The sequence below is a fragment of the Pimephales promelas genome, chromosome 6, assembly GCF_988280905.1.
Source record: "Pimephales promelas chromosome 6, fPimPro1.hap1.1, whole genome shotgun sequence".
Classification (NCBI taxonomy): Eukaryota; Metazoa; Chordata; class Actinopteri; order Cypriniformes; family Leuciscidae; genus Pimephales; species Pimephales promelas.
In genome coordinates this window covers 27,982,004-28,004,120 of record NC_142774.1, presented here as the reverse complement: position 1 = coordinate 28,004,120, position 22,117 = coordinate 27,982,004, and the positions used below count along the sequence as shown (strand labels likewise).

At 36.1% G+C, this 22,117-nt stretch overlaps 1 protein-coding gene across 4 annotated transcripts in view; it reads right to left on the bottom strand.

The window, feature by feature from the left end:
* Positions 1–22,117, bottom strand: part of adgrl3.1 (adhesion G protein-coupled receptor L3.1) — a 136,149-nt gene that overhangs the window by 90,968 nt on the left and 23,064 nt on the right. For all 4 annotated transcript variants that reach the window (XM_039693463.2, XM_089132334.1, XM_089132335.1 and 1 more), the window contains exons 2-5: positions 15,632–15,779; positions 13,773–13,986; positions 6,569–6,678; positions 1,047–1,061 (exon numbers count right to left, since the gene is read on the bottom strand). In XM_039693463.2, the coding sequence (XP_039549397.2) occupies positions 1,047–1,061; positions 6,569–6,678; positions 13,773–13,986; positions 15,632–15,755 (463 nt within the window). In that variant the 5' untranslated portion in view covers positions 15,756–15,779. The remainder of the gene's footprint in view (positions 1–1,046; positions 1,062–6,568; positions 6,679–13,772; positions 13,987–15,631; positions 15,780–22,117) is intronic.

The window sequence follows — 22,117 nt, the reverse complement described above, 5'->3', positions numbered from 1 at the left end:
TTCTTACATGGTCACACATAAACAAAGAAGAGAGCGCACAAACAGTCACACGGAATGCCTGCCATAGAAACGGCCCTTTCCCATCATTCTGTTCCCAGAATGAGGGACATCCTCATGGGAAGTGTGGATGGTATTTTAACTATTACTGGATGTTTCCTTTTATTGTTTTAGATACATTAATTTTCCACAATATGTCTCAATCCAGGAACTTCTCTTGGCCTTTGATAACCTCAAGTATAGTTGGGTTTATTCTTTAATTTTATTACTTGTGACTGTCAAATGTTTTGGTAGCCTATTAAATCACTTGAAATTTTTTTTTACTAAATTTCTCATTTATAAAGTTGTATCCAAGTATTCAGTTCATTGTTTGTAAAGTAGGCCTACTCTTTGCGATACATAACGTTTCAGAGCACCTACAGAAACAGCATGTGCCAAATATAACAATTTAAGAAAAAAAAATAGCGAAGAGGTATTAGGAGGAAAAAAACCTTGTCTGTTGTCTGTTTGTCAACTTAAAAACTTCTTTGTAATGTGCGTACCATTCAATTCCAAATCAAGGCAACCTGACAAAAAAGATTGCATTTCAAAATGCCAATTCACTTGATTTAAGTGTTCTCGCCATTTGATAAATGTGATAACTGTTTATGCGTCAGCTATATACGGAAAATAAGCTTTTATGTCAAGGTCTAGATTCACCCCAGGCCATTCAAGACCCATAACATTGCAACACATCAGTTTCACACTGCCATGTCTTGTGGTCAGCACAATCGGCAGCTTAAGTTTTAAACAGTGGCAACACCTCCCTGTTCATCTGATACATGGTAAACCACCAGATACACTAAGAGAGATCAAGAGAGAGGAGACAGTGAGAAATAGAGGTCTAATTCAGGGAGTACAGCCTTGGTCTGAGATCCAGTTTCTCCTCCGCATTCCTATTATAAACCATTATGAGCTACTGATCGCCAATCTGTCATTAGTATCAAATAACACCATAACAGCCTGACAGTGAATTACACACTTAAATTACATTAAAGTAATGGACCTACCTCTTTGCTCCACTTCTGCATTCAGAAAAGGGTGGAAGAAGAAGAAAAATGAGAGAGAGAGAGAGAGAGAGAGAGAGAGAGAACAGATTAATGATGCAATATTAAATACTTCACAGTAAGTCCATATTATGCATGCAATATGCAACGTATCTTAACACAATCTTGTGAGTTAGTAAGTAGTAAAATCTGCTTCATTTGTACTCTAGAAATTTCATTAACAAAGTGATCATAATTTTTGAAAACAAATATAATGACCATGTGATTTTAGGCTATTAACCAGAAAAATGAATGCATCAAAAAAAACTAGAGAGAAAGAAATTGGGTTTGTTTCAGAAATATTTCTCATGTGTCTTGGGTGCTATGATTTAGATACAGAGCAGCTTTCTTGGCTAGCCTTCTTGGCTAATGAATAAAAGACACAGACTTAAGATTTATCATTACTTATTTATTCATTTATTCGATAAGACATGGAAAAAAAAGATAACATTTTTGGTTTTATTCAAATTTAAACTGAATGTTGCCTTGTATCCTGACACGACTTCATTGGCTTGACCAATGTTGTGAGTTAGAGACAGGACTATTTGATTGGCTGATTGATGGAGGAATGGGAAAGTGGTTTAGAAATATGTAATATGTAATAAGTAGTAATGAAGAAGTAATATGGAAATTGTAGATTTTTAAATGAGCTGCTTCTTGCTTTTATTTATGATCAATCCAAATTTACATTTGTATATTTATATCTTTGCATACATTTAATTTTCATACTCTTTTCATCTTTATTTCGCAAATTAAATTTGAGTTCCTTCACTCTAAAAAAATGCTGGGTTGTTTTAACTAAATTTTGGGTCAAATATGGACAAACCCAGCCATTGGGTTACATTTTTTAAATAGCATTTTAATCCAACGTTTGGGTTTGTCCATATTTGTCCAAATTGAGTTAAAACAACCCAGCATTTTTTAGAGTGTAATATTAATAAAAGCATAGTTCTATGTTAATCCATGTTAACTAACTAAATGGAACCTTATTGTCACATTTTACCAACTTTCTGCAACATTAACCCAATTTTGGGTCAAATATGGACGAATTCAAACATTGGGTTAAAAAATGTAACCCAATGGCTGGGTTTGTCCATATTTGACCCAAAATTGGGTTAAAACAACCCAGAATTTTTTAGAGTGTTTCTTTATTTAAACATTATGCAACCAATAATGGAAAACAAAATAAATGTCATTGTACTCATGCAATGGCAACAAGATTTGATTTGCCTTGAAAAAAGAATACAATCTAGATGGTTGCAACAATGTATGTCCTGTATGTGTCTCTGTGTGTGTGTGTGTGTGTGTGTGTACTTCTCTATGAAATATGCATGAGGATGAACTGTTAATGCATCACTCAATAAATCCAATAAATAAGCCGCCACACAAGAAAGAGAGACTATGTGAGTGTGTGAATGAGGTTCCAGGAGATCTGATTTAGAAGCAATTATGTCTCCCACACACACACCTAGTCAAGTTTCAGTCACATTGTAAATGGATCAATAACAGATAGTCATTTGCTGTCAGTGATAATAAATAAAGAACAGCCTGAACAGCCCATTCCTGCTGGGAGGTAACAACTTCCTCTACTAGTACCCAATACATCCCAACTAACAGACAGGTCGATGTGGATAATGTAACACGGCCTCCTGCTCTATGTTTACCAAAATCATTACCATAGTTGCACATAATGACACTTAGGTAGCGGCAGATCTTTTTTCCTTATTGTTAGTGAAACGAATAGTTGAAAAAGAAAAAATAGAGAGCAAGGACAAGGTCTTCACCACCGTTTGTTGATGGAGACAAATATGAATTTGAGCGTGCAGTTGATTGCAAGTAAAGAGCGGAGTTTAAAGGTTACAGAAGTCAAGCATATACATCACTGGAAAAAAGTCATTGTTTCACCAAAATGATTTTTATTTTTATGTGCATCAATCAAATGCATTTAGTGAATCGAGTGAACAATTTCTGAGCTTCCAGCAACATCAAAGAGAAACTGAAAAAATATTGATCGTTTGGTAACACTTTATAATAAGTATACAGCAATGAAGTACTAACAAATCATTTGTAAACTATTAGTTTACAGTTAATATATTGTAGTCTTTGTATTGTTCATTTATTAATAGGCTATATACAAATAGTGAGTTAAAGTTATCTTAACTGAAAACTATTATCGTTCTTGGTGTGAATGGGCCTTTAATTACAGTTGTCGAAAAAATTACACAAAAATTACAGTGTGCCTTTAAAGGGATAGTTCACTCAAAATTTAACCATTTACTCACCCTCATCTTGTTCCTAACCTGAATGGCCATCTTTCTTCTGATGAACACAAAAATATATTTTGAAAAATGTCACACAAAAAAAAAATTCTTTCTATTTTTTTTTTTTTCTTTTTTCATACAAACAAGTTATCAGGGTCCAATGTTGTTTTGGACCCCATTGACATTCATTGTAACGACAAAAACCGTTGAAACAATTTTCAGAATAAACTCTTTTGTGTTGCACAGAAGAAGAAAAAAGCTCTATGAGTTTGAAATGTGGTCAAGTAAATGATGACAGAATTTTCCTTTTTGGGTGAACTAACCCTTTAACATATTGCAAATAATACGACTTACAGGGACGCAAGATTCCTAGACTATAATTTCAAAACCACTTTATTTCCTCCATAAAGACAGTAGTTAATCACACAGATCCAAGGAGCAGGTCCTGAGTATCTATATGAAGTGAAGTTTTCTGAGAGTGTAGGTAAAACAGACGTCCCATATTGAGGCCAAAGCAGAAAGGTTGACTGGAGTTCTGCCAACTCCTCCATCACAGGGGAGAAGAGAAAGCCAGAAAAACCTCAAGAAAACATTTGGAACATGTTCCCAAGGGTTTCTAAGCCCGAAGTAATTAAATTACCTGCATGAGTGTGTGTATGTGAGACTGTTTGTGTGTGTGTCCGTCCGTATGATGTGCCTCCCCACTAATTAGTGGGCCTGTGGAAAAAAAGTTTTAGACTTTTTTTGACCAGATGGTCACATACACACATGTATGCACTTATGAGCACTCACACACACTCCATGACCCATATGAGCAGGACGATTTATGGTCAAAAGGCCAAAAAGAACTGTGTGTGCATCCTGCCTGTGTGTCCTTTGTGTCATTTAGCTCTGTGCAAGAAATTCCACAATGTCTCTCTGCTAGTCCACCCATTTGTGAATCAGTGTGTGTGTGTGAATGTGTAGAGGAGATAAAGTGTGTAAGTGTATTCAGGCTTTTCCTGCTGCCAGTGCCGCAGTCATACGATACTGATTTATCGTCACCGTTGCCATGGCCACCCCAGATTGGTACACCAACCCCACAGAAACCGTGAGAACTTGAAACCACATCACTCTGCCCTCAGATGATTGACAGAATATTTCCCCATGAGTCATGGCAAGGGACAAGGCCTGACAACAACGGACAAATGCAAGAGAAGTTCGTTTAAATGTATTTTTCTGTCATAGTTCATATTTGGTGACAGATCTGATTGATGTGCCAGGTAGGTATCACAGCAATTCTAAGCTGTTAGGAAAGTAGAAAAGTTTCTAATCAAATTGAGATGTAAATGTGACAGTGCCATAGTGAATAAAAACCTCAACTAGTCATTATTGTGGACTAAGGCTCTTTGTATGAGCCCGTGTGAGTGCACTTGAACTTGTGAAGGCCAAATTTCAGAAAATGCCCTTCTTAAATGTTCAAGCTAGAAACTATTTATGGCATAATGTCCATTATTAACATCCATTACCACAGTTTGAACACCAAAAACGAAGGCACATAAAGTACACAGGGCCAGGCAAGAATGAAGTACAGCCACACGACTCAACCATTATATGTGTTGGCATGTGAATCATGCACTGGCCATCTGGTTAAAGTTACATCCAATATTTAAACTTGCTTGTCTTGACGAATTTACCTCAGTAAAGCCACTAAACCTGATAAATATCACACTATATGTGCAATAATTCTAGAGAGGGATATGACGTAGCCTAACAATCTGTAAAGCACTGTTTACAGGAATCACATAGGAATTACTGTACATAAAGACAAGTATTTGCACCTCAAAAGGACAATTTATAGAACTTCACATCAGCTCAAATAATGAAGAGGATTTCACTGAATAATTCATTTTAAAAAATGTAATCTTCACATTTCATGTGTTTCTATCATTTCGAAAGGACTAAGATACAATTTGAAATCATTTTATGTGATAATCAAAACAACATTATGCCACAAATGATTATATAGCTCGATATAGTTTTACTAAAACCTGGAACATTTGTTTCAAACAACCTGAGGCTGCTAGTTCATAAATGAGCCAAATAAGGCATTAATTACAATGAGAAAATGCCAGAAGGGTTACTTTGCAGTAATTATAACTTCATTTTTTAAAACTGGATATTGTTTTCTATGGTGATATGATGTGTGTGTTCTGAGGGGGTTTAAATGGTTTGTTATGTGGTATGGGACGTAGCTTATGTTAAAAAAGTCCGCCCTCAAGTCTTTCTGATATCATGTGGCCAGTGGCCACTTTGTTCGACTTTCTTAAGAAGTAATTTGACCATTTAGAAATTAGTCAAGAGGTAATCAGTCTAACTTTTCTGATTCAAATTAGACAGATCTACCCAAGTGGAAGAAGAATTTTCTTTTTTCTTTTTTTTAAGAAGCAGTTTTATGCAACCAGCCCTGGTCCACATGACTTGAATCCCTCTTTCAATATTCGTTTATGGGGTTTTTCATTTTATCACATATTGGAATATTTTGGACTCAATACAATTAGTTATGCTCAGCTGACAGCATCTGTGGCATAATTGTAACTACCAAAAATGCATTTCCCAAACCCATGTATTTTGACATTAATAAAGAGCAAAAATCTGGGTTACATTGAGGCACTTACAAGGAAAGTAAATTGGGTACATTTATAAATGTTCAAAAATATAGCCACAAGACAAACAATATGTGTCTTAACACGATTTCAGTGTGAAAAAAATCACTTGCAATAATTGTATGTATAAAATTGTATCCATTTTTAAAACGCATAAATTAAACTTAAAACTAGTGTTAAATCTTTGCTTAAAACGTTATACGGGTACATAACAGAATAATTGATGCAGATGCTTTTATTAAATCATAACCTCTAAAAATTGGCTCCATTCACTTGTAGGTGCCTCACCATAACCTCGAGGGATGAACCAAAACATTTTTTGTGGTAATGAACACTATGGCATAAATGCTGTTGATTGAGCTGAACTTGAATTTAGCCCAGAATATTCAAAGAATAGTCGGAAGCATACAAAGATCTCTCAGAAGAACCACCCCAATTTAAGATATAATTCAGGTTTATAGCCTGAAGCACAAAGGAATGAGTTATGAATCAAAGTTTAATACTTAAAGTTAGAGGTTTGTTCAAATCCTTAAGTATGAGAAATAGCAATAGCGATGTTGTAAAAAGTGTGAGAACTTACTGTATGGCACACACTCATACTGAACCTCCAGGTATTTGTACGTTCCAGGACATGGGTCAGGAAAAACATCCGGGCCAGCAACGACCGCACACTGAGTTCGGTTGTTACACCTGAGAGAGAAAGAGAGAATTTATGCAGACAGATAAAGCAAGGCTATTTGTTCAGTTCATTCAATATCAATCTGACATTAGGCACATGAACCATATGTACTCGTTCAATATGTACAATAAAAGTTAATGAGCCCTGAAATACCATTTTCATCAAATGAAAGCAAGAAAAAAAGATACTTTTACTCAACAATCTCAATGAAGCTGAAAGACTCAAAATGTGGGCTCCCCCGAAAGCCCAGGAACACATGCTGTAGTTTAAATGCAATTTATATGTATTTCGTATGTTCATGTAGGGCTGAAAATACAGAGCAGAACGAATTCTGACAGAAAAAAGAAGCAGAAAAAAAGGCAGAGGAAAAACAGTTTTGACATATCCTGCTTGGCAGGAACACATGCACACATATACAGATGACCACCACATGACATCTCTGTCATATTTCATGAATATTACACCCTATAGAAAGACAAATGGACATACATGCACACATGTACAAACACACACAAGAACCTTAAAGCTCAGTTATATCTTGCTTAACGGGTAACCATGGAAACCTTCCAGCCCGAACCCATGGGGCACTTAAAATGCACACATCCACATACTTCAGTTTCTTACGTTTCCAAGATTAGCTTCACAAAATCATTATATGATGACAAGCAGCAGTCTCACAGACTCAGGTGTGTGTTCGTGTGCGTTTTGCCTCTTAACTTTTCAATCTGTCAGAAAGACAGTGGAATAATGTATAAGATTGGTCTCTTGACATTTTTTTTTGTATTTGTGTACAGATGCAGGTATGTTAAGTGTGTGTTGCAGTTTTTGACTATGTGTGGGTGTATGTATGGGCCCTAATTGCTGTGCTGAGTGAGTGTGACAGTCATACTCCCAGAGTGCTGTGGGGCATCTCTGGTTTCCGGGGCGACAGCTCTTGGATGGCATTGTGCTACACTCAGATATGACCTAATTTAGGAGGAGAGGACAGAGGAGGAAATTCTTTTGTCTCTATCATTAGAGGTAAAGATTTGCATGCACAAAACAGCCATTCAATGTCCCACCCTATAATTTGTCCCAGGTATTGTGCTTTTAAGATTTGTGTTCACAGTTGTTTGGGTGTATGAGAATGGTCCGATCAGACAGGCTGCAGTAAGGAGATGACTGAATGAACTGGGGCAGTGTGTGTCACATGAATTTATCAGCATCATCCATAAGTACAGAGACACTGGCCTTGAAAAAAGTCACCTGGCTGAGATATCTGATGGTTTCCTATGTGTGTTAATAATTTATTTCCTATTTTGCTCACAAACACACACACAGGATGTCATGTCAGGTTTAGTAATCATCTTTTTTGATGACATGAGTCCTGCAAGGAGGGGTATTTTTATAGCTATGAGTCCTCAAACAGCTCAAACAGTAAAGCATGAAGCTAGCTATGCCAAGATGATGGGTTCGACTGTTGATACTCGCACCAACAAACATACTCCTATCATTAATTCAATTATATATGTTTTAAGACAGATTTTCACATTGTCCCTATACTTCGAACAAATCACTGAATAAAGATGTAAAATGTCAACAACAGTAAGATAAAATAGGCTTAAAAGAAAGAAATAGTAGTTCAAATAGTAAGTTGGGAACACGCCGTATGTTTCGTCCGTTTTGCAAACAGTCAGTTGCTTTTATTTGCATCACAGCTTGGCAAAACCACAAACCCCCTTTCCTCACAATCAATTGAAGATTAGGCAAGGAAATCTCTAATCAATAAATAAATAAGCATGAGCAGCACACCAATGAATTTGCGTTGAATTTGCTACTTGCAACAGTTTTATTTGCTTTGCTACAGTTTTATTATGCACATTTTATTTGCAAATGACAAATGTGTAAATGTTCAGTGAATGCATATACAGTACAGTAAGACGAGTACTCACTATTTTTTTTTCATTTTCAGTTTAATCTAAATGTATATACAGTGTGTGTGTGTGTATATATATATATATATATATATATATATATATATATGATAACAGTTTATTTTACAGTGTCCTTGTTACATACTGTATGTTACATGTACTTACTGTAGTAGAATTATTGGTAACACTTTATTTTACAGTGTCCTTGTTACACGTTACATGTAGTTACTGTAGTCATTTTAATAAAATTGTATAATTTATAATAACTATAAATGATGCAGTAATGACATGACACTAACCCTAAACCAACCCCTATTACTAACTCTGACCCCATAGTAAATACATGTAGTTATTATTATATTATTAACTACAGCATTATTAAAATCAGTACTTAAAATGTATAATTAGACTGTAACATGGACACCTTTAAACCACCACAGAATTATACTTATAATAATTACCCCAACCCTATAAATAAGTACATGTTAAAGCGTTCGTTGAAAATTCTGTCCTTAATTACTCACCCTCATGTTGTTCCTAACCCGTAAGACTTTTATTCATCTTTTTAACAGGTTAGGAATGACATGAGGGTGAGCAATTTATAACAGAATTTTCATTTTTAGGAACTATCCCTTTAGCTTTTTTGGGGTTAAAAATTATTAAAAAAAATACATATTTGAGAAAATACATAACTAGCAAGAGTTCAACGCTATCTGCTTGCCCTAGTCTGATTGAAAACGGTAAGCTTGTAATAATGTTTTTAATTCCAGTGGTACTGGTGGATTTCCACGGGAGATGTCTTTGTGTCGTTACGTCACATCTGTACACACAAAGGTATCTCGGTTAGTAATCAATTTTGGGTCATGCAGATTTCAGATTTGCAGATTTCAAACAGAGATGGCGACAAAGACGAAAAACTGCAAAGTGCAGCTTTAAAATTAGTCCCTACTTAAATATTTGAAATACTGTATACTTTTTTTTTGCATTACACGAATATGTTTTGTTTTTATATTGCATTATTTTCCCATTAAATTTGGGATAAATATGAGATTTGATGAAATTGTCATTTTTAACCAAACCACATGTCCACATGCAATTTAACATGATCAATGATAGGAGAAAATCAAATACCCTGACCAATCACAGAATCTCTTGCTGTTTTCATTTCTGGAACAACTGTTTAGCATGCAGCATGTGAAATCAGTTCAATTCTCTCTCTTCTGAATTGCATCAGACCTGCTAGTTGAAATCTCTTTGTGTAATATATTATGTCTGCCAATAGATCTTGGATAAGGGGCTCCCAAACAATCACCTTCCAATTACCTTCCCTCATTGATTAGAGCATTAGCCCGCCATGGCACACACATACACACACTCTGTGAATACATTAGCCCAAACTGAGTGAGATGTAAAGGTCAGACAAAATGAGAGAGCGCGAGTGACAGAGAGAGAGAGGGAGAGCGGGAGATGAGGTGGAGAATGATAAATGATGTGTGATTCCAGCCACAGCTTCTATAAAAAGCAGCGGACCAGGACGGAGAGAGAAAAAAAGGCGGAATCTTTCTCTTGTCTTCTGTTTCATGGAACGTTTCCTAATTCTTCGATGGGAATTATACAATGCTACATGCAAAGCGTGCCTTGCACATTAGTAGCTCAGAGTCATATAAACTGAAAAATGTATCTCTTGTGTGTTGATAAAAGCGGGCTGCCAGCATCCAAACATCGAAATTGGTTCTCACAAGAGAATGTGAGCGTGTGTTACAGGTATATGTGCGTGTGTGTATGAAAGAGAACTCATAAATGGTAATTTCCTCCACATTGACTCTGGGCATGGTCTATGGCCTTACTAATTGGATCTTACAGTCTGGTCTACCCTGAGGCAGTGTGTGTATGTGTGTGTGGCAGCTGGCAGGTGGTATAACAGGCAACCTCAGGGCAGGATATGGTGCTCTCTGCCTCACACGTTTCCCCTGATTACACACACACACACACACACACAGAGCAAATTCTCAATGAACAAAAAAACTGTTAAATCAAATCTGTCCAGTTCAAAATTAATACCATACAGTGGAAGCCACCATTTTTATGAACGTTTTATTTGGGCAAGGCATGGCATAACACAGCATGACACACACATCCGTTCATAGTTTGTGATTATTATCATCCGTAGCCCATTTCCCTACATATTTGTTCTTGTGCCACGGGGTGCTAGGTTGTCGTCCCCAGTCAAAGTCAAGGTCAGATGGATAGCAGGCTGTGCTCTCGACATTATACCAGAACTGAAACGATAATGTTTCTTGTGATGGCGCAGATGCTAATGGGGTTTGTTCGGCATGGGTTCTGGTTTTCTCTGTAGCTCGGTTTGGAGGCAAAGAATTCATTTGTCCTGCCAAACTATATTAAAGAAATGTAAAAAGGGTGGCTAAAATGTTGAGGGCTCATGTTTGGGGTGTTATGTAATGTGGACAATCTCAAATGTGTATTTCTGATCAATTCCTTGTGCTGTTAAAAAAAAATGCTGTAGAGATCTACGCTAGCATTTTTCTGCATGGTGAACACCTGCTTTTGAAGCACAGTATCTTTTTCCTGTTTTTTATGGCACTCTTATCTGCTGATTATGCCCACAAATCAAAGTGTTTACAGTTTAGCTCTCCACATTGTGCTCAACCGAAACATAACACACAGGGCCATACACACTGCAAAGTTTTGGGAGACAAACACATTTAAATACTGGAATAAATCCACTAAATTATCATTCCATGTGCTTTGGAATGCAGGATTCACTCCAAGAGTTGACAGAGTGATAACTCATAGCGCCACAGCATTACCAACTAGTTTAGTCTGGAGCTGTACATGATACTACTCATATTTAATGAAATTAAATACCTTAATGCCTTAATGTTTCAGCAATGAATTTGCTTGGTATTGTTAAGTTTCAAGCATTCTATCAAACACATAATGTCAGACGCAATTAGTGTAAATGTACTAAATTGTGTTAAATTAAATCAATACTTTATTTTTTACTAGTAAATTATGTTGTATGTTTGAATATTTCAAAGATATGTGACAAGGTGTTTCAAACTCAAAATGTTATCTTCTTCTTCATCCTCGAAAATTGTACACTTGTGCAGAGTCCTCTCTTTGCATCATGGCACACCATTTCGCAAAGTTGATTGGGCCATTCGGGTGTAGTTTAATCATGTCAATCAATGCGTGGACATTTGCCATCCACCATGAAGTGGTAGGAAGTGTCAGCGACAGTGTCTGGTACCGATTGCAGGACGTGCCAATACCACTGAAGACACCTTTGCCACATTTATTCCATAATTGGCATTTGGCAAAACACCCATTTACCACCAAATTATATCATTACAGCAATAGTCTAAGAGAGACACACCAGCAATCCATAGGCGCATGCATATCTCTATGAGATCTCCAGCATCTCCAGCATTTGACTCCCTACAGCGCAGCTGCATATACTATCATTCGGTATATCTTTGACTTGAAATGGATTTGACTCCTTTCCAGCACATCCATGCCACATTCACCCTCCCACACACATCGTCATTACTACTGTCAATGTGCAGACGTGATCCTGGGTACGTAAAGATGTTCATCTTCGACAGGCCCTGATGGATCAGGAGACAAAGGATATTGCCATTGACCAGGATATTGCCATAAGACGAATTGGTCCAATTCCAAGTATTCTGTTCTCTTGGTGTTAAAGGGATACTCCACTTTTTTTGGAAACAGGCTCATTTTACCACTCCCCCAGAGTTAAACTGTTGAGTTTTACCGTTTTGAAATCCGTTCAGCCGATTTTCTGATATTTTGAAGAATATCAGTAACCAGACAGTTTCTGGTCTCATTGACTTCCATAGTAGGAAAAAAATACACTATGGAAGTCAATGAGACCAGAAAGTGTCTGGTTACTGATATTCTTCTAAATATCAACAAAAAAAAAATCGGCGGAATACATTCGAAAACGGTAAAACCCAACTGTTAACTCTGGGGGAGTGGTAAAATGAACCTATTTCCAAAAAAAAAGTGGAGTATCCCTTTAACGTGGAGGCCATATTGGCTGGTCATTCCATTCCTGGACAAGGGGTTTCAATCAGGTTATGGCCAGTGTTATTTTAGTATTATTTAAAAACGATTTATATTACTATTATATTTTGAATTAGCTTGTATTTTATAATTTTCGTTTTAATTTTGGTTTAAGTTTTAGCAATTTTGTTATGTGCTTCTGTCATTTAGATTAGCTATTTCTGTTTTGCTTTCATTTATTTTTATTTATAAGTTTTTGTTTTAGTTAACTTATCTATTATGGCCTTCTATCATTAGCATTCAATAGCCAAAAATGTGAATTTGCCTCCTTAAAACTTGTGCCATTTAATTTTAAATAATATAAAACTATATTATTTACCTCACTACTATTTTAATGCGTTTATATAAATGAATGTGTTTAAATATAAATGTGACTGATCCAGAGTGAATGGGCAAACCAATACACACTTTATCACAGAACAAATTTGGTGTTAATAAGGGATAGTTTGCCCAAAAATGAAAATTATGTTCTCATTTACTCATCCTCAAGTGGTTCCAAACCTGTATGAATATATTTCTTCTGCTGAACACAAAAGTAGATATTTCGAAGAATATGGGTAACCAAATACTTGATGGGCCTCATTGACTTCCATAGTATGAAAAAAAAAATACTATGGAAGTCCAAACACTTTAACTACCAACATTCTTCAAAATATCTTCTTTGTGTTCAACAGAAGGAAAAAAAATCACACAGGTTTGGAATTACTTAAGGGCGAATAATGATGTCAGAATTTTCATTTTTGAGTGAACTATCCCTTTAAAGATTTTCTAGAAAAATATGATTTTAATAAAAAAAACTGGTTACTGTTTACATGCACATGACAAATGCACTTATATAATTAAAATATATATATAATTAAAATAAATATATATAATTATATAATTCATAATTATAATTATTAACATCAGATATGCGTGTTTCATCAAAGGTTGTGGACACAAATAGTCCCTCCTTCATTAAAATGACTCATTTAGCTGCAGTGTGTACGTAGCCATACACTGACACACACTACACAAAGACGCACACATTAATACAACCTCTGAGACAACAATAGAGAACAAAGCATGTGAATGAATCTCTGTACCTGAGGCCCATAATCTTGTAGGCATCAGGCAGATAGCAGCGAGTGTTCTCCATTTGAGCGGGGTCCGAGTCACAGATCTTGTCATCTGTGCGCCCATAATTGGCACTCTCGATCATAATGACATCGGTGCCCGGGCAGCGCAGTTCGATAGGATAACCCTCGCACGACAGCTCTCGACGCACCACAGCCATCGGCACTGGAGCACGACTTAAAACTGCAAAGAGAAAAAAGATATTGCAGTGAACAAACTATGCAACAAATTTAAACACATTTTTCATTCACGTACTGCACGCTCTCTCTCAAACATAAAATAATCCAGTTTTTGAGTGTGTTAGAGGGAGGAAATACAGTTATTGTGAGCAAAACAATTCTTTCATTATCCAATAGAAAGATCTCATATCCGCATCCAAAAGTCATGTCTATCTAGTTATCAAGTCCTCAGTAATAACCTTTCTTTAAATCACACACACACAGACACTTAAATCAAAAATTACATTCTTTACCGCCACCCCTTTCCTGTTACCTTAGCAACACACTCCTTTCCCCGCATGACGTATAGCCAGAGACAAACACCAACACAATAAACTGCATTCTAATGCATACACAGACAGAGACAGATACAGACACACTCGCTCTTATGAAATTAATCTAAGGGATGTGAATGACACTTGACTGTGCATGAGTTAATTTCATATTCTGCTGCCGCCTCTGATTAGCATACATAGCCTACTGACTGTAGAGAAAGCAAATCATCGTCCAATCGAGATCCAGCATTAAGCCGTCGCCATCGCAATCGTTTCCATTGAGATTTAACAACACACACAAACACAATAACCTGATTCTAATAAAAAGCAAAGGCCAGCAGAAATGATGGTGCATAAGTGTGTGGGCAGGGCTGATGCATGGAACTGAAACGGCTTATGGTATAATGTAGGTTATTGGTTTAAACAGGATTGAATGCAGGGAGGAAGGCTTCTGTCGAGGTGGAACTGTGTTTCAGCGCCCTTGAGACTAGTGGAAGGTGAGTGCCAGAGAAAAGAGGCAATCGATGACAGTGAGAAAAAAAGGAGCGTGGCTGAATGAACGTGTGTGTTACCGAGATACAGAGAACGTCGATGAGGGAGCCGAGCACTGCCCTGATGTTTTTAAAACTTTCCCCAAATGGCCAATTCCCCAGTGTCCTCTGAGCTCAAAACGTTGAGGGAACGGCTCGCACACATGGGGGTCGCGCTGACATGTGGTGCACACACATTGAGCGTCTAGACGTCTGCATCTCTGATTATTGATCTGTCAGATCCTCTTACATCTGCACTCGATCTCACGCACTTTTAACAGGTTCACACACAATTTTTATAGTTATGGATCGGCCCATAAAAAGGCTCGTTCAAGGGAAAATAATCCAGCTATATTTCACATTTCACTGTGGTGTTTGGGGAAAAATGCAGCCATCTATTAAAAGGCTTTGGAGTTGTTTTTGTTTGTGCGTTTCGAATTTCTCTCCCCCATATGTGCTTGAGCGTGTTTTCGCGTATGTGTGAATGTTTTGATCATAACGGATGTGCAGTGGTTGTGAAATTCTGATTGCTCATGAATCATTTATTGCTGCAAAAAGAGATGTCTCAATTAATAGTTTCCCAAAACTTTTAATAAGACGCACAAAACTTTGTGGAATTTCCACTGAAGATTTGAGAGCGGAGCGCTTCGCTCTCAATTGGCTCGTCTTCATTTTGACAGTTCGCACTTCAAGGTTGGGGGGCCAACTAATCAAATAAAAGCAGTAAGACATCTCATTTATCCATCTCGCAAAAACAACACAAGGAAATAATTGGCTTTTGTGCGAATGTGTGTGTGTGTCCTACCGAGCGTGACGGGTGTGAAGAGGGCAAAGAGGAAAAGTAGGCGTGTGGACCACATGACCGCCGATGACCCTGATGACCTCTGCACTGACTCGCTGAAGTTGCGTCTCGCACACCTTAGAGCCATGGAGTTCCTCTCTGACGTGCACACCTAAAGTAGGAAGGACACAAAAAGAGCAAGTAAAGAGAATGTAAATGTTACAGCTAAAGGTCACTTTTGTTGTACACAGTGTCACAATTCAAAAATAACAGGAAATCAAAATTGACACCGTTTGTTTTCTTGGTGTTCTTGTGTATCGCTACACATTATTCAAAATTTGTTTTCGTAATCTTTTATCAAACCGGAAATAACTTTCTCCTTTCCAAACCAACTGAAAACATTCAGCACTGAGTGTGTTCTTGTGCTCAAACAGAAGAAAGCTGAACGTAAAGATCTCGAGCAACGTCAAGGATGACCTACTTTTAACTTCACATGTGGCTCTCATGTGAACTCAAAGAAGTTCATCTGCATTAAATATACTACAGACAGACGTAAGAACACATCTTGTGTGAACCTAATTCTACCTAACACGGATAGCGGACTGTTGGCCAGTGACAGGTTTATGTAATATATGAAGAGTTCAGATGCAAAAGCCTCTAAATGCCATTTGAAATGTTCTTCTTTAATAAAGATTTTTATCAAACTTGTATATTTAAGTTCAGTAATTTCACTTAAATAACAATTAATAGGTAATTATCATTGCCATTTAAGTGAAATCACTGAACTTAAATATACAAGCTTGATAAAAATGATCATTCTAGAAGAAAATTTCAAATGGCACTTAGAGGCTTTTGCATCTGAACTCTTCATATCCTGTGCGACAACTGTTAAATAACTGTTAAATTGTGAATGCTGTCATTAACCATGAGAAGTTAAAGGGTTAGTTCACCCAAAAATGAAAATTCTGTCAGTAATTACTCACCCTTATGTTGTTCCAACCCCGTAAGACCTTCGTTCATGTTCAGAACACAAATTAAGATATTTTTGATGAAATCTGAGAGCTGGATCACTCCTGCATACTAGTCCATAGGCTTCTTGAGGGATTGAAACTTGCTGGCCTCGAAAAATTATTGAAGACATCGTTAAAATAGTCCAAGTGACTTCAGTGGCTCAATCTTAACTTTATCAAGCGACGAGAATACTTTTTGAGCGCAAAAATAACGACTAAATTTCAACTATTCATTTACTTCTCTCTCTGCCTCGAGTCAGGTTACTAGTTTAACAGCGTAAGCTTCTGTTGTTGTACGTCACACGCATCACACACATGACCAGCGTCGGCCAATAGTGAGCCAACGTGTGACGTAGCTCTACGCTATCACACTACGTTAACTGACTAGAGGCTCATAGAGAAGGAAGTGAATAGTTGAAATAAAGCCATTATTTTTGTTTGTTTTTGCGCTCAAAAAGTATTCTCGTCGCTTGATAAAGTTAAGATTGAGCCACTGAAGTCACTTGGACTATTTTAACGATGTATTTAATAACTTTTTGAGGACGGCAAGTTTCAATTCCTCAAGAAGCCTATGGACTAGTATGCAGGAGTGATCCAGCTCTCAGATTTTATCAAAAATATCTTAATTTGTGTTCCGAACATGAACGAAGGTCTTACAGGGTTGGAACAACATGAGGGTGAGTAAATACTGACAGAATTTTCTTTTTTGGGTGAACTAACGCTTTAATTCTGAAATGAAGGGATATTTTATAGGGTTAGTTTAGCAAAATATTTTCATTAATAATTAATGTCTTACAGCTCAAAAAGCAGATAAACTGATACAGCTGAACCCAGATGAAATGATCCATCTTATCTCGACAATCTTGCTGGTCTCTGAATCATGTCAGTGTAATGAAGTCGATGACATTGAAAAACAAATCCATGATATTTAATAGAGAATATTGACTGTTGTTGTGTGTGTTTGTCCATGCAACCAGTTAATCACCCGGCAAAGAAAGGATGAGTGTATGTGGGTGTTTCTTTGACACTTTTATGCAGAGTTGAGTTTTATAAAAAAACAGATTTAAACTTTATGTTTTTATCATATGAAGGTCACACCCATCACATTTAAAGTCTCTTGAAATTTGATCATTTATTTCAGCTACTTTTCAAATACCAAATATCTGTACCCATTTAAATATTTTATCCTTGTCCTAGACCATACAATCTATTAAAAAATATAAATGATTACATGTCTAAAATAATGAATATCTTAACATCAGAAGTTAATATTTCTTATTTATTGTATTTATATTATAATAAATTCATGATTCATATTTGTACTATGCATCTTTTCCAAACAAGCAAGTCATTTGCCAAAACATGTTACTGTGTGTATTTAGGATCCGCAAGTCGTAGCTTTGAAATTAGCCTTAGCAATACAAATGAATTAGAGCCAGACCGATATATCGGCAGGCCGATATTATCGGCCGATATTACGCATTTTCCAAACTATAATTTTGGCCATTTTCCTTGGCCTCTAATATTGGAAATGTATGTTTTACAATTTGCAGTATGACGTTATCCATTGCTAAATTATTGCTCGTCATTACTAACCACAAAGCTAGCTAATGGCACTATCCTCAGTCTGTTCTGTTGTGACAATAAAAGAAACAAATTTCTTTTTAAAATGCATTATCATATTATTTTAGTTAAAACTCATAAATAACTACAAATAACTAATGTTAGGGAAATCTGTTAATGTTTTGTTGCGTGTTTCTGAAATAAAATGAATAAATGAAAAAAATTTCGGCCGATATATCGGAATATCGGATTTTAAAACCAACAAATATTCGTATCGGTATCGGCCTTCAAAATCCTTTATCGGTCGGGCTATAATATGAATCAACCAATTTATTTTCAAATATGTAAAAATTGTATTTTACAAGTTGATATTAAACTTGGACATTACATTGTGGTGAAAATGTAAAATCTTCTGTATATATTCTGTTGGATATATTAAAAAGTGACAATGTCAAAAGTGTATTTTAAGGCAGTTTATTTTCTAAAGGTCCAAATATTCGCAAGTGCCCCATAGTTGTGTATTGTGGAATGTGTAACATTAAAAACAGAGGCATGACAGCATAGGATGAAAATCCAGTGGCAATTTGACACAAGTGGAACTCTGCAAATGCCTCCTACAACAGCTCCCCCAACACACACACACACACACACACACACACACACAGATAGTTATGACCTGTCTGCACTGAACATCTTTACATTATTAAAAATAAAGCACTATACAGCCACTGTCTCATTAAACTTACACAAACACTCTACAATGCCACTCAGTCATTAGAAACACACAGTTGCACACTCTATCTTCCTCCTTATGCACATAAACACACACATAGCTTTAACACTCTCTCTTTCTTTGTCTGAGTGATTGATGACTGCTTAACTAAAGTGAACAGGAGGGTTTTGAGAGCAGATGTCCCACATTATAAACAGGAACATATGGACATTTGCCCACAGTACCAGTGTGTGCATATGTGTGATCAAATGACCATATAATCAAGCTACCAGTAAATTTCTGGTCAAATGAGTATGCGCCTTAGATGCATGACTATCAACTACGCTGCAAGGAAATAAACAGTCAGTCTGACAACTACTTCACAAAAAAAAGAAAAAGACACATGATTCTTATTTCACATTTACTTGAGTTAAATAATTATGCTAGCTTAGATACTTTAAGGCAATCGTTTTGCATTATTTTTTTTAAAGGGGTAGTTCACCCAATAAGGAAAATTCACCCTCATGTCACTCTAGACCTGTACTGACTTCTATGGAACACAAAACAAAATATTTTGAAAAAAGTAATTGTGTTTTTTGTCTATACAATGACGATCAGTGAGATTCAATGTTGTATAGGACCCTATTGATTTTGATTATAAATGCTATTTAAACAATCTTTTTTGTGCCTATTTTCCACAAAAGAAAACAAGAGGATATAAATGATGAGAATGTGCGTTTTTGAGTGAACCATTTCTTTTAAATATCATTTTGACTTTATAATGCAGAACGTGCTCATGCTTCTACTCAACTCTCCAGTTATTTCATTGTTTAGTATGATCCATTTGACCATATGCTAATATTAACCACTTAATGACCCAATTAGCCTTTTCAGCATAAGCAATGTGTGGCCACTGGTTGTTTAACACTGATTAACCAGTGGGCATCTGAGGGTGACCATCAGGGGTGCTGTTACTCACTCATTAGCTTTTCAGTTCCTTAAAGAACTCATGATGTGTGTGCAATCTGTAGTTGGCCGCAAGTCAATTTACCAATCAATGTGAAGAACATTCATGCCAAGAGTATCAGATATGAATTATAAAACATAATCCAACATCGTTATTTTTTAGAGATGACAAACTTCAGTTGCTCAGTTTGAAACTTCAAAAGAATATATTTCTTAGTGTGAACATTTATCAGTTATGTCATTTGATTAATAATTAATATTGGCATATATTACTAATGGGGCATTTTTATAAAGCTCAGCACACTGTGGTACACAATTAAAGCACTGCTGCTAAACATATCAAAACCAAAACAAGAACTATATAAACCAGTCGATTAGTAGGCTTTTGGATGATTAGACCATCGTTTCTCATCCCTAATATACACAGATATGTTTGACCAACATTCCTTCATTTCACTTAAGAACAATGGTATCTATTCTACTTCATCACCTCACCATGACTGGAATGATCAAGTGCCTGAACACTGAATAGGTGGCGTTGACGTGTAAATATGGGCAACCATGCGTTAATGTATACATCTGTGACGCAAAGCATTTTTCCAGCTTAGTTTCGATAAAAGGATTTTAGAGCAAGGAAGGGGCGGGAAGTTTAGAGTCATGAATGTTTCAGCATGTTTTTATATGTTGAGAAACTCTTTTATCATACTCATAATTTTCTCATGAACAACCCCTTTGAAACCTATCTAACACGTTTTGAATCAAAAATACGCTTGGGCTGTCTCTTTAAAATGAACGCCACTTGGTGTGATGTGCTGTTTTCTAATGCAATGTCAATCAGACAGTTTCGAGTGTAGCTGAAGTGCCTGAATCCATATTTGATAGAGAGTGACAAGTAAAGTCAGCAAATTTCCAAGTTCATTTCCTGCAGCCATGAACTTAACTTACTCTAAGACTGCGGTAGACTGCGTTACTTTACAAGCTGATATCCAATCCCTCCCCCAACACACACGCTTGCTGTCACTCTCACTCTCCCTCTGATAATCTATAATGCCATATGGCTATTTTTGACTTGATTGTGCTGTGGGATGTGGTGAGTTTGGCAATAAAATATGGCACAGAGATGCTTGCATGCCTCGTTCTCTGGCAGTTTCTGTCTGGCATGGCATGACCTTACGAGGTCCCATCAACCCCTGCAGCTCTGTGTGTCCAGTAATGAGAGCAGCAACCTCTCTCTCTCTTTCTTTCTTTCTTTCTCTCTAAATGATAGTCTGCCTGAACCCTCAAATCAGGGAGTCTCACAGTAATGACACAATTAGAAAGACACGACCATGTAACCCCCCCCCCCACCATCTCGCTCTCCCCATTCCTCCCTGTGTCTCTTCCTATTTGAATCACTCTATCTCTTCCAATCTCTACTATTTTTATGCCTCACATATTTCCTAATGTATTTTGGTGGCATGTAGGGAGGGAAAAAAACAACTGACCTTTTTTTTTGTTTCCCTCCTTACAGATACCTTAAGTTTCCATGCAGCGTGGTTACTGATACATACTCATTTTACCAAAAATGGGATACCAATAAGACTTTTATTCATCTTCGGGACACAAAACACTTTTTTATATATATATATATATATATATATATATATATATATATATATATATATATATATATATATATATATACATACTGTATATATATGAAGAGTTCCATTTGAAATTTTCTTCTAGAATGATCATTTTTATCAAGCTTGTATATTTAAGTTCAGTAATTTCACTTAAACTGCAATGAGGATTACATATTAATTGTCATTTAAGTGAAATTACTGAACTTGAATATATAAGCTTGATAAAAATGATCATTTTAGAAGAAAATTTCCAATGGCACTTAGAGGCTTTTGCATCTGAACTCTTCATATATATATATCGATTAATCACATCCAAAATAAAAGTTTGTGTTTACAGTACATATTATATGTGGGTGCACTGTGTATAATTATTTTATACGGTATATATAAATAAAAAATAAGAAAAATGAGAAGAAAAAAAAATATTTTCATGTATATACTGTATATAGATTTATATATTATTTGTATTATATATACATATAAATATTATATATATAAATATTTTTTTTTTCTTAAATATACATGCATGTGTGTGTATTTATATATAAATTACACTCAGTGCACCCACATATATTATGTAAACACAAACTTTTATTTTGGATGCAATTAATCGCGATTAATCGTTTGACAGCCC